At 39.1% G+C, this 13,219-nt stretch overlaps 1 protein-coding gene and 1 long non-coding RNA gene across 2 annotated transcripts; both read right to left on the bottom strand.

Annotated features, from left to right (window-relative positions):
- Nucleotides 1-1,166: 1,166 nt before the first annotated feature.
- Nucleotides 1,167-1,898, bottom strand: LOC147639084 (uncharacterized). Its single transcript, XM_086793371.1, has 3 exons — nt 1,702-1,898; nt 1,368-1,600; nt 1,167-1,296 (listed from the first exon to the last, which is right to left on the bottom strand). The coding sequence occupies exons 1-3, from the start codon at nt 1,819-1,821 to the stop codon at nt 1,167-1,169; spliced, it is 483 nt and encodes a 160-aa protein (XP_086649497.1). The 5' UTR covers nt 1,822-1,898.
- A 1,515-nt stretch (nt 1,899-3,413) lies between these two features.
- On the bottom strand, nt 3,414-4,466 carry LOC147639083 (uncharacterized). The gene is made up of 3 exons (XR_015263414.1): nt 4,298-4,466; nt 3,959-4,058; nt 3,414-3,458 (listed from the first exon to the last, which is right to left on the bottom strand). It is a non-coding gene; the product is annotated as an uncharacterized LOC147639083 (long non-coding RNA).
- Nucleotides 4,467-13,219: the final 8,753 nt, after the last annotated feature.

Genomic DNA, 13,219 nt, shown 5'->3' with positions numbered 1-13,219 from the left:
AAAGTGCAAAGCAAATTTACACTTGCCGGAGTTGAAGTTTACGAGATTAAAAGCACTCATTACAAAGCACTCATTACGAGATTAAAAGCACTCATATCCAACATGGAGACATAACATAAGTGTATGTTCTTGATTCCAAAAGAAATTGATACATGATTATTCCAAAAGAAATTGATACATAAAATAAGTGTATGGACGTCTAGCTCGGTAGCCACAAAACTATACATCGCTGTCTCCTGCTTGCTACTTGGTGGAATCCGAAGCCTCATGTTGCGCCCATGCTCCAAACTCCATCTTGAGCGCCTCCACAATTGCATGAGAGAACCAACCCGAAGTAAGCTGCAAATTTTCAAGACAATAATCACAAACCATTCTACTCTAAAGTATCATAAGAAACACAACTCCATGATTTACTTACCCACTTCTTTGGTGTGCAATTCTTCACACCACCTTGAATCAGTAGCTTCATCACTAGCATAATATAGTATCCGCAATCCTTGGTATTGGCTTGTCTCAGCATCTAAACAACCAATAAAATTTCCATGCATACATATTCACAAATAAAAAAAAGTTTTTATGAACTTACAAGAACTCCACACCTCCATTGTTTGAACATGACAATTCTCCAAAATTTATAGCTCTTTTGTAAGTTGTTCATGCGATGTGTACTTTGAAAAAATTTGCAAAACTCTGAACACACAAAGCGCCACTATATTATAAATACAGAATCCATCATGTTATAATGCTAGAGGAGAAGTACACATACCTTGTCAAGGGAACAATGTAGCGATCAATTTGACGAATAGCGATGGAATCAAAAAATACCGCTTATGTCCAATGATCTCTACAAAAATGAGAGATTCACAATGTAAGTGAATGTAAGTGTTGTGGAACAAATGTAACAAGAACTCATGCATGACAAACATTTCCATACCGGAAAGAAAGTGAACATGTGGTTGGAAAGATCCACTCTTCCAAAATAGTTTCGCATCACCCTTTCACTAGGTTGAGATTGAATGAATGATAGCCATAGACTATCAACAAACCAAACATTCTTGAGGGCATCCTCTTCAAAGGTACGCTCTATCCACCTACAAATCCATAATTTATTACACTACAAGACCACAAGATATTCAAACAAAAAAGAATTCTAACAAAAGTGATATTTACATGACAAAAAGATTTACACTTGAGCTTGCTTTCTTGCTAGTGATTCCACGCGCAAGTTTAGCATCGAAAATCACCTCAAGACCATATCTCAAAGAGGACAAGTGGATAGAGGTATCCTTGGGCGATCTACAAACATAGAACACTCATAACTACCAAAAAAAAAAGAAAGAAAAAATCATTGCATAATAGACACATACCTTGTCTCACTTCCACATGGAGAAGAAATTTCTATATGCATGGAGGTTTTGGATTTGAGAGCTTTCTTTGGTGAGATAGTATCGACCACCTCATCCTCATTCTCCATGGACAAATCATCTTCGGATTCACTCTCCGCAGTCTCATTTATCTCATCCTCATGCTCCAATCCTTCCATGCTCTCCTTGTCATGATCTTCTTCCTCCTCATTTTTCTTATCCTTGTATTTTCTTGACTAAAAGAAGTCATTGAAAATAAAAAGTTTTAGAATTAGAAACAATGAGAAGAGAGTTCAATATGACCAACATTGAAGCAAGAAACTCCAACATGTCTTACCACGCTGTCGTATCCTTTGGCAATATTTGCTTCCATCTTTGCAATTCGATTTGGCATTTGACTCTCCCACTTTGCCATCTCCTCTTGAATATGGGCTTCCTCCCATTCCTCATATGGCATCTTTCCGTTGAAGGAGCTAAAGATCCATCTCTTCTTTGCATTTTTTTGTAGATCTCTAAGATGCTTGTCTCGGGCAAGTTTTATGCGGATAGATAAGTTTTGAGACCGCGCTTTGGCTTGCCTATGAGACCTTGATCCAAAGGCCAATTCAGACTTTTGACTATCCTTTGGTCTTCCGACGGGTCTACGAGAGATATCAATGAGGAGACCATGACATTTTTTGACATGATGGATAAGATCAACCCATTTCTCCCATGCCCTATTCCATTTTGGACAAGCTTCATCCACACGACAATAACGAACAAGTGTCCCATCCCTTTCCCTATACTCCTCAAGGAAAAGCTGCTTAACCTACAATATGAATGTATATTATCCTCTCTCTCTCTCTCTCTCTCTCTCTCTCTCTCTCTCTCTCTCTCTCTCTCTCTCTCTCTCTCTCTCTCTCTCTCTCTCTCTCTCTAATACATCACATCCTATTTTGCACACAAGTATAAAACAAATGGCTCGCTGCTTGCCCAAATCCTATGTTGCACACAAGTACATTTATTTATAGCTTAAAAGCTTACGGCATGGTAGGAGCTCTTGGGTTAGGCAAGGTTTTACACACTCAAGTGATTAGTAAAGGTTTAGAGAAGGATGCTCTTGTTCTCTCTCTCTCTCTCTCTCTCTCTCTCTCTCTCTCTCTCTCTCTCTCTCTCTCTCTCTCTCTCTCTCTCTCTCTCTATCTATCTATCTATCTAAATATCACATCCTAATACACAAGGAAAAGTGTGTGTAATGGTGGCCGGACCTCAAAGAAGTAAAGCTATTGGTGGATGTCATTGAGACTTACGTTTTCTGGAACCATCCAGAGGAAAGGTGCTCCATGCTCCCATGACTCTCCGTGGCCTCGAGTTTGTTGGAATTAAGGTTGCAGGAAAGCACACAAAGCTTGGAGAAGAAGAAGCAAGAATGCACACAACACACGATGTATTAGATTGTGTCAATGTACAAAAGATAAGTTAGTCCTAGAAGGATGGGCGTATATACAAGCCGGGGGAAAAAACCTCCTAAAGAGGGAAAAAGTGCCCCGGCAGTCCTAAGTGTGTTCACACACATCATTGCCTATATATATATGGCAACAAATCCCCCCTGGGAGTGATGGTGTGAACGAGAGCTGGCACTCATGTATAGGGGAGTGCCATGCCCGAAGTAGATCAGTCCACAAAGGGGAGCAAGCCCAAAGCTTTGCGGAAAGCTTTGAACTTCTCACGAGGAAGCGCCTTTGTGAAAAGATTGACGAGGTTGTCCTGTGTTGGCACATAGAGGCGAAGCTGATCTCTCAACTGCCAATGCACTCTGACTGTCAGTGAAGATAGAGGTGGCATACTCCTGTCCAACACCCAAGTCAGCCATAAGCCGTCTGAGCCACACACACTCAACCGTAACTGTGAAAGCTGCCCTGTACTCAGCTTCACAACTAGAAGTGGCCACAGTAGGTTGCTTCTTGCTCAACCAAGATATACATGAGCTACCGAGCATGAAACAAAAACCACTTGTGGACACTCTTGTGTCATAGCAACCAGCCCAATCTGAGTACAAAAAAGCATGTACAAAATGGTTGGGAAGCCTTGGACACCATACCTGCTCATCAGGCCCTGCACACAAGCACTGACAGCTCCAAATAAGAACACCTTGCTTGGAAGGCAAAAATATGCCCAGATTGGCCTCTCAGCAAGAACATGCATGTACCTGTGCATTATGCAGTGTGTGTGTGCATGAAAGTAAGTGCATGTGCATATGGTGGGTGCATGGGTACGTTTGTCTAGCATGCTTCCTGCAAAAGGGAGTCATCGTGGGCATGGCTGTGGGTGTGACTGGTGCACTCAGTGTGTGTGCATGAAAGTGAACGCTGTCCATATAGTGTGTGTGCACTCAGTGTGTGTGCATGAACGCTGTCCATACAGTGAGTGGGCGGGTGTGCTGCATCATGCATGCTAGGGAGTGTGTGTGGGCATGGGCATGGATGCGGAAATGTGAACTCACACGGACACTACTTTTGTAGGATACATGTGCTAGTGCAGATTTGTCTAACTTTCACATATGCACAAGACGTAAAGTTACCAAGAAAAGAGTCAAAAGTTGTCAAACTTCATACCTTTTCTGCATCACAATCTACTTGTCCAAGCTTTACTTTTCCTTTCAGTTCTTTCGCAGCCTTTTTCCACTCAGGTGCAAGCTTCTTGCAATGCCCAGACCTTTTAGCATTAACCAGCACAAAAAACTTCAGGACTTCACAACTCAAAAGGTGCTAATGTATATACATACATACACATGTTTATGGGTGCACAGACGTGCATGCACGTGCCCGCATGTGCGTGCGTGCGTGTGTGCATGCGTGTGTGTGTGTGTGTGTGTGTGTGTGTGTGTGTGAGAGAGAGAGAGAGAGAGAGAGAGAGAGAGAGAGAGAGAGAGAGAGAGAGAGAGAGAGAGAGACCAAGGGGCAAAGAATTCCACCAGCCAAAGATCCTTGTTATTGAGCACTAGCTTGTCAAAGTTACTAGATGTAAGCTCTATAGATGAGCTAGCCCCATCATCACCATCTTTCTTGCTTCCACCACTTTTGCTTCCACTCTTTTCATTCAATCTCTCCTTCAAGAAGCTTTACCTGTATTTTCACATAGATCATGTTATGCTCTTAATTGAATGCTAAAAACTCCCCCACATTTGCGAACTGCAGTTTTGATATTGGTGTGTTACTACTCAAATAAACAATGTTGCTAGAGATTCAAAACTCAAAGGAAACCTGTTAACAATGAGCTAATATAAACTTACCTGTTTAAGACCAAATTCTGCAATGGACTTTGCATCCCGGGGTCCTTGGTAGTCTACAGGTCCCTTGCCCACACCAAAAACTTTGATGAGTATTCTTACAAAAAGAGAGATTAACAAATCAAAAATATTATATTTAAGCATAAAAGATTAGCACTAATCTATTTAAATAATTTAATCAATAAAAGCATGATTTTAAAGAAGAAACCATGGATTAAAATGCTTCCCAAGCATTAGAGGAATTGGGAAGAAGATTACCATTGAAGAAGAGAGTAAAACACCATTGTTTTAGGCTTACCCTTGGTTTTTGGCTTGATTCTTTAGAGAGAAGTGAAGCCCCACAAGAAGAAGCTTGGCCACCAAGAAGAAGAGGGTAATCCAAGAGAAGAAGAGAATTAATAGAATTCACTAAACTAAAAACTACACTAGCATAGAGTTACTCCAATATGAAAATACAAAGGAATGGGGGTCTATTTATAGGAGAGGGAGGCCACCAACCAAGTCCAACTAGGAGGCTTCCAGCTTCAGTTTGATTCATTTTGGACAAGTTTTAGACTAGTTTGGCTCACTTTTTTTATTTGATTTGAAGGAAGAGAGATGAAATATCTCATTTTTTTTGAATAAAAAATGTCCCTTTGATGTGATTTCTAGGCGTCTCTTTCATGATCCCCCTCCCCCCATCCCGAGGTGTCAAAATTTTATTTTTATACTAATAAATGACATTTTTTAACTAATACACTAGTACTAGTCAACTCTTCATCTTATGTGAGAATTTACTCATTTTTGGGAGATTTCCTTTTGTTCTTTGCCTTTTTCTTATTCCAACACCTTGGATTAACCTTATTGGCCCTTTTTGAATATTATTTGGACCTTAATCAAAATTTTCTGAAATTATATACTCCTAGGCCAAGATATCCAATACACATATTCAATTAATTTCTAATGCACATTGGAAAAATCTTTTTAAGATTTTGTTTCAGGGGATCTCTTCCTATTGACTGGGAAAAAATACTTATCTAAAAATATTTCAAAACTGTATTATATCTCTTTAGAATATTTTCTCTCTCTAGACCAAAAACAAGAGAAAACAATGTTTTCTTGCATTCTGAATTAGGGGATGATTACAAAGACTGAAGGAGAGATTCTTACACCTTTACATCTCAAAAGCTGGAGGGAGGAATCTTACATGAATAAACTAGTTTGTTGTGAGAATCATCGAATTTCCAAATACCTCATAGAAATATTTTTGGCTCTCCTGAACTCTATACCATTGGAACAAATGTACTCCTAAAGCACAATAAAATGATCACTAGAAATAACAATTTTGATTACTAGAAGCAAACCTTTGATTTCTAGAGTTAATCTCAACCACAAAATACTTTTCGCATTTTTGTTGGTGTTATAAGCTAACAAACTAACCAACCTAGTGTCAAATTGTACTAATGAACATGATAGTATTCGTACTAGGTTACTAGGTTGCACATGTATGATATACATCGACTATATGCTTGATTACCATTCATTCTATTAATACTTTAATTTAACAAAGTGACTAAATTTGTTTTAAAATTCCTAATGAATACGAGAGCATTTATAAATACATTATACATGGATGATATTTGAACATGATTTTTCAACCTGATGCTTTAATATCATTTGTTGGTATCTCCCATTATATATGCTCGATACTCCATCATCATACACATGTGTACTTGCCCCCCTTTCCCCCCCTCTCCACCCCCCCCCTTCACGAGTTGTGAATAAACTACTTTGTTGCGAGAATCACCAAATTTCCAAATACCCCACATATTTTAATATGAGTTGTATCACCGATGTCAATGTTGAATTGCTATACGAGCACGATCCCATGTAGGATTACATTCCTTGCTTCATGACAACGAATTTAGGCAATCAAATTGTCCCTTTCTGCTAGGCACCCAAGGGGCTATCAGATTTAGAAGTCTAAATGGGCATCGAAAAAAAGAAAGCATGATGCTTGGCTATCATGAGCTGGCAAAAAGCAAATCAACCAATTGACTTGCAATAAAGTAGAAGGATCTTGAAAATATACTTGAGAAAATAAGGCTATTTTCCTAAGGACTTCAATGTCAAGTTTATACGAAACTTTCTTGTGGCACTTTGAAATGCAAGACACTAAACTACATATATTAAAACACTTAGAACACAAGACTCCGATCCTCGACTATGACCCACTGAATTGTGTAAATTTTTTAGCTCTCCTAAATTCTACACCATTAAGAGATTGCACTCCCAAAGCGCAATAAAATGATCACTAGAAATAACAAAATTGATTACTAGAAGCAAACGTTTAATTTCTAGAGTGTTTTTACTACAACATACTTTCCATATTTTCGTTGATGTTGTGAGCTAACGAACTAACCAACCTAGTGACGAGTTGTACTAATGAACATGATAATATTCATACTAGGGATGCACATGTATGGCATATATCAACTATATTCTTAAGCATTGTTTATTCTATTAATACTTTAATTTAACAAAGTGACTAAACTTAAATTGTACTATGAATATGATAGCATTCATAAATATGTTATGCACACATGATGTTCAAACATGATATACTAACTTGCTGCTTTAATATCATGTTGGTAGCTCCCATTATATACACTTAATACTCCATCATCATATACTTGTGTGTACTTGTTATCCACCCCCCCCCCCCTTCATGAGTTGTGGGGTATTTGGAATCACTGAATTTCCAAATATGAGTTATATCACCAATTTCAGTGTCGAATTGCTATGAGCATGATCCCATTTAGGATTATGTTTCTTGATCATGAAATTCATGCACATTCCCTCCACTTTTGACACTTTATGATCGTTGAAAAATAATATGAATTTTAAATTTAACTTTGCCTACTTTCCCATCTCTAGATATTCTTATTAATGCAAAAATATTTGTTTAATTTTTTCTTGCAACACGTGCTGGTTGGTGATGGCTTTCATGTAGTTGTATGTGTGTGTGTGTGTGTGCGTGCATGCGTGCGTGCGTGCGTGTGTGTGTGTGTGTGTGTGTGAGAGAGAGAGAGAGAGAGAGAGAGAGAGAGAGAGAGAGAGAGAGAGAGAGAGAGAGAGAGAGAGAGAGAGAGAGAGAGAGAGAGAGAGAGAGAGAGAGAGAGAGAGAGTACCCATATTATGTATATGCATATGTGTGATAGAGTGTTTGTTGTTTGTGTATGAAAGGGTAAATAATAAAGAGTAAGCATGTTTTTAGTTTATTTTGTATTTTGGTAAGTAGATGTGGTGGGGGCTATGTGTGTGTGTTAGGGGGGTGCATGTGTAAAGTATGAAAGAAAAGAAAATAATTTATTATATTAGATGTATGTGTGAAAGGGATTACAATGAGATAAAGAAAAGAAAAAATGAATATATTGATCGAGGTTTTTCTTTCCCTTACTATGAACCCTATAGGAGGGAAGGAGGAACTACATGGGGTAATCTAGGGGAATAGATGCACTTTGTTGGCAATAAATGATGGATTTTACCATTTTCAAAATAAACATTGGCAACTTCATTATATGCCTTAGAATAAGTATTGAGGATTAGTTTTTTGCATAGGGTTTAGGTGGGAAACAGGTCTCTTTTCTTGGAGGAAGTGTGTACATGGAGTTCACCATTTTTATCCCACATGCCGAGATTTGCGTAAAGTGAAGAGCCTATATAGGACACTTTGTGCTTTCTCACTCTCTCTCTCTCTCTCGTTACATAACTTAGAGAGGGCGTCTACTTGTGGAGCTCTTAAGCTTGTGACCTTTGTTGCCCTGATGTTTGGGCGCCACCTTTGGTGTGGAAAGAGCCGCGCTTTTCGGGGGTCTAAGGACACCAGCCCTTCTTGTCGTTGTTTACGCCGCCCATCGACTACCTAAACATGGCCGCCAACCCCTAAAGGCGGGATGTTACCCACCACGAACCCTATTTTTGGGGTTTGGGTTTTCTCTCTCCCTGTCACCTCCCTCTAAAAAAAGACTCTTCTTTTCCCTAAAAGCTGCATTATTTTTAGTCATCTTTACAAAAAAAGAGACATTTTTAACCCAAAAGAAACACAGTTGTAAGATGACAAAAGGTGCATTATTAGCTTTACAAAAAAAGAGACATTTTTAACCTAAAAGAAACACAGTTGGCAATAAGATGACATGCGCACCATTCCTTTTTGGAAAACAAAGTAGAGGAAGAGAGCAACTCCAAAAGCTCTATAAAAATCATCATGTACTTCACTTTAGAAGAGAGGAAGAGCTACCCCACCATATGGATTCCCTTTGAGATGCATTTGAATAATGATAGTAGTTTTTTTAATGTTTCATGAGTTTTGTTCTTCTTTGTCGATGTTATGGAGCTTCATCCTATATCTATCTACCTATATATAGCAACGCTCAACCCCAATTGCTCGGGTAGCAATCAATGCACACAATTTACAAGTGGTGTGTTTTTCGGTGTCTTGTTTTCCTTGATGTGTGTATGTAGAGCTCCACCTCAATCTAGAGGGGGGGACTTGGAGTTTGCTTTATGGGAGTTGAGAAATTTGGTTAGAGTAGAGGGAGTGCTCTGCTCTTTCTCGAGGAGTGTTTTCTATAGAGGGTGCATAGGGATGCTATAGAGAAAGGTGATAATGTGAACACACCATGGGCCATATAAGTGAATTAGGGAAGATGGACACTACCTTTTTACAATCATGACTACAAATCTTGAGCCCATGCTCTTGGCTATGGTGGTACTCCCAATGAGTGTATATGTGTGAACTCCACTTGAGTGTGTCTCTTACCCTAACCCTAATCTCTTTCTTAAATTGGTATCAGAGCCTAGATCTTGATCCATCTTCATCTTCCTTTCAATTCACTTTTTGCAAAAATAAAGAAATGTGTGATTCTTGATTTTCTTGATTTTCCCCAATATTTTCTTAAGAAAATTGGTGCAAGCATGGAAAATACTTTAAGTTTGATGATAAGAATCATGGCAATGGTGACCTCGAGTGATGGCCATGGCATTAGAACATGATTTGGACTCAATTTTGATCAAATTGTATAAATTTTTAATAGAGTCGAAGATGGTGTGGATAAGTTTTTGGTGTGCAATGGACAAAGCTTCATGGTGTGGACCTACACCTTCTTCCCCTTTATCCCTCTCTCACGTTTTTGAAGCCATGGAGAATATGGAGCAAGAATGACTACCATTAAAGCTTGGAAAGACAACGGGAGTCTTCTAACAATGATTGGAGGCTTCTATGACCAAAAATGATGCCAACTGTTGTGGTATTTCCCTCCATGGCTCCTTGCGATTTTCGATGCCTGCATTTGGGTGCTTCTCTCAAACCCTAGCTACCATAAGCACATAAACTTGGTTTCTTATGTCTTTTACTCATGTCATAAGGCATAAAATACCTAATATGCTTGTGATTAGCATGACTTTGGGGGTCACATTGGGGAAAGCGGGCTGTGTCGTTTGCTAGGGTTTCTCGAGGGGATTAAGGCATAATGAAGTTTCATTTTACCACATCTCTTCTTAATTAATTGCTTCACACTCCAATTCCATCATGTTTGGCAACAAATGATCACTTCTTGCATCATGAATAGGGGTTTTGTATAAAGATTAAGCTCCTTCATTCTCTTAATCATGGATTAACTACTCTAATGATCCATTAAGCCAAAAAGATCTTGAATATTGTGTTCATATACTCTCTTTTGAGGTGGATGCATTCCTTGAGAAATTTCAAGTAATGAATCAAGATTTGGAGATTCACATGATCATTAATATTGCTTTCTTCATCATAATCTTGGCTCAATAGCAATTCATGATCCATAAAGCCAAAATCTTGAATCATTTTGATCATATGCATTCCCTCTTGTAAATTTGGGGCATTTCTACAAAAATTGGGATTTTCCTACATCCTTTTCATTAACTGCAACCCTAATTAAGCTTAATGAAAATCAATGCATGATTCTCTCTCATTCATTTAATCAAAGACATGAGTTCTTCATGGAATTGTGCGTGCATTTGATCTAGCGTTTGCATAAGTGGCATCGAGGGATGAGCTATAGCATTGGGGATTGTGCAAGGCAACGCTTGAAGTTATATATTGGCAAATAACCATTTAGCGCTCATGTCTGCACCACTAGCATTAAAATCTTGTATTGAGATGGATTATGTTGGCATACAATTATAAATGTCTATGTTGTAAGTGAACTCTCACATACTTGATTGCAAGCTCATGGTTATATACATCTCTTTCTTGCTTGTATAATCTAGTATATTGAGAGGGTACCTTTGGAATAGGTGAAGAGGCCAAAGGGGAGAATGGCTTGAATATGTCTCTCCTCGTGAGTGCCTTAGAAAAGTGAATAAATGGAGGATTAGGTACATGGACGTGAAGACTTGGCCCCGGTCCTTGCCATTGGATCATAAACTTTGGTAAGGAAATGAGAAGACTTGGCAGGGAGATCGATAAGTAGCGCATCACCGACATCCATCATTTGGTATTGGCATGGTTTCAAATTGGCAAGGCAATGCAATGGTATTTGTGTAGTTTTCATGTTGACATTTTGATGCAAAAACAAAGGAGACCATGGAAAAATTTTCTCAAAACTCCGTGGCTACACTTGATGGGAAAGCTTTAATGCATTGAAGGAGCAGTGGAATAATGCCTTCTTGATCAAGGAAAGCTTATACATAAGTGTCATGGACAATGGAAGCCTTGAGTGCATTGAATTGGGGGTTTTCATAGTTTTGACTATGTTATGCAAGACCACAAAAACGTAATTCAGTGAAAATGGGTTGGGGCTATTTATTAGTGTCTGCATAGCCTTTTAGTACTCCCTAAGTAGGCTAAGTCTAGAGCTATCAAGCTTCCAATTCTAGTATTGTTTGCTATCCCAACCGCCGGCAAGGTCAACCATAAGTAAAAACCCTAATTCAGCCATAACCTATTTTGTATCTTGCTCAAGTGTTTACATATTCCAAGAGTACTCCCTTTGAGCTTTGAGAAGAGCCATTGAACTCCCCGATCCATTACTATTTGGTTGGTCAATTGACATAGTTGAGTTTTTTTTTAAAAGTCACCAATGGTACTTGGGATAGAAGACTAACCAATGCCCATGTGAATTTGGGTAACTCAAGGGGCACTTACCAAAGGGACAATGATGGAGTGAAAGACAAAGTTAACTTCACCAAGTTTGATGGTGAGAGATGTCCCATGAGCATTTCAAATGGGCCAACAAATTGGACATGTACTTCGAGATTAGTCTAAGAAGTGAGAAGGCCAAAGTCTACTTCGCCACTCTACATTTGGAAGGCTATGTGGCAAGAATTGTAAAGGGATGATTCTGCGTTTACTTCTTGGGAGGTCTTCAAGGAAGAGTCGAGGGAGACCTTCACTTCTACACTTTAAAAGAACAAGCTCATATGTGAATGGGATGATTTAGAACAAACGGGGAGTGTATACACTCATGAGTTTGTCAAGCTCATGTTGCATGTGAAGGAATTTGGTGAGCACTTCAAGATTGTCATGTACATTGAGGTTGAGGGATTGAAGCCAAACATTAGGGCTAATGTGAAGGCTCAAAAGCTGATCAATCTCAAGCAAGCAATGGTGTTGATCGAGACCTATGAAGAAAAGTATGCTAGCCAAAGTTTCCATGAGGGAACTTATAAGATTGATCAATGTATCCTCTCCACCATCATAGAAGTCATCTAAGCAAGCTTCTCCAACCACTACCACCGTCCCGAGTTATCCTACAGTGTATGGTAAAGGTGCAAAGACCAATTTTAGATTTGGTGGGGCTCATTCAAAGGGACCCATTTGTGATGGTGGGAAAGCTTCTAATGGGTAAGTAAAAGCAAATCTGTTAAAGAGGATCTGAGAAGTAAGGGCTTGTGCTACAAGTGTGGTAAAAAATGGAGTAAAGAGCACCCAAAGTCATGCAAAGCAAGGAATATGACACTCACTCAACATGGTGATCTCCGAACTTGTTGAGAATGAGCACAAGGATAAAGTGGAGATATTTGATGAATGCATTGACTCTTTAGATGATTATGAGGGTCATGAACCCGATGGCGAGTTTCATTTTGATCCGGGAGGATCAAATGATGGATATCCTACAACCATGTGTGTTATGGGAGCAACACAAACCTTTGTCTATAACACCCCTATGCACTCTCACTATAGAAAACACTCCTCGAGTAAGAGCAGAGCACTCCCTCTACTCTCACCAAGCTACTCAATCAGCACCCATAAAGCAAACCTCGAGTCGTCCTTCTAGACTAAGGTGGAGCTCTACACAGACCCGGCTAGGGAAACAAGACACCGAAACACACCACACTTGTAAATTGGGAACAAAGTGAGATAGACCAAGAGAAAAGAGATGAAGCTCCATAGCATTGACAAAGGTGAACAAAACTCGTGAAACAGAAAAAAAAAGAGTATCATAATTTAATTGCATCTCAAAGGGAAACCCCTTACAATCATATGGTGAGGTAGCTCGATCCCTTCTTTCTCTCTTCTAAACTAAGGTACATGATGGTTTTTATAGAGCTTTTGGAGTTGTTCTCTTCCTCT

This window comes from Cibotium barometz, chromosome 4, assembly GCF_041138505.1.
Source record: "Cibotium barometz isolate CiBa-2024 chromosome 4, ASM4113850v1, whole genome shotgun sequence".
NCBI classification, from domain to species: Eukaryota; Viridiplantae; Streptophyta; class Polypodiopsida; order Cyatheales; family Cibotiaceae; genus Cibotium; species Cibotium barometz.
The sequence above is the reverse complement of the archived record's forward strand: the minus strand, read 5'-3'. Positions and strand labels throughout refer to the sequence as shown.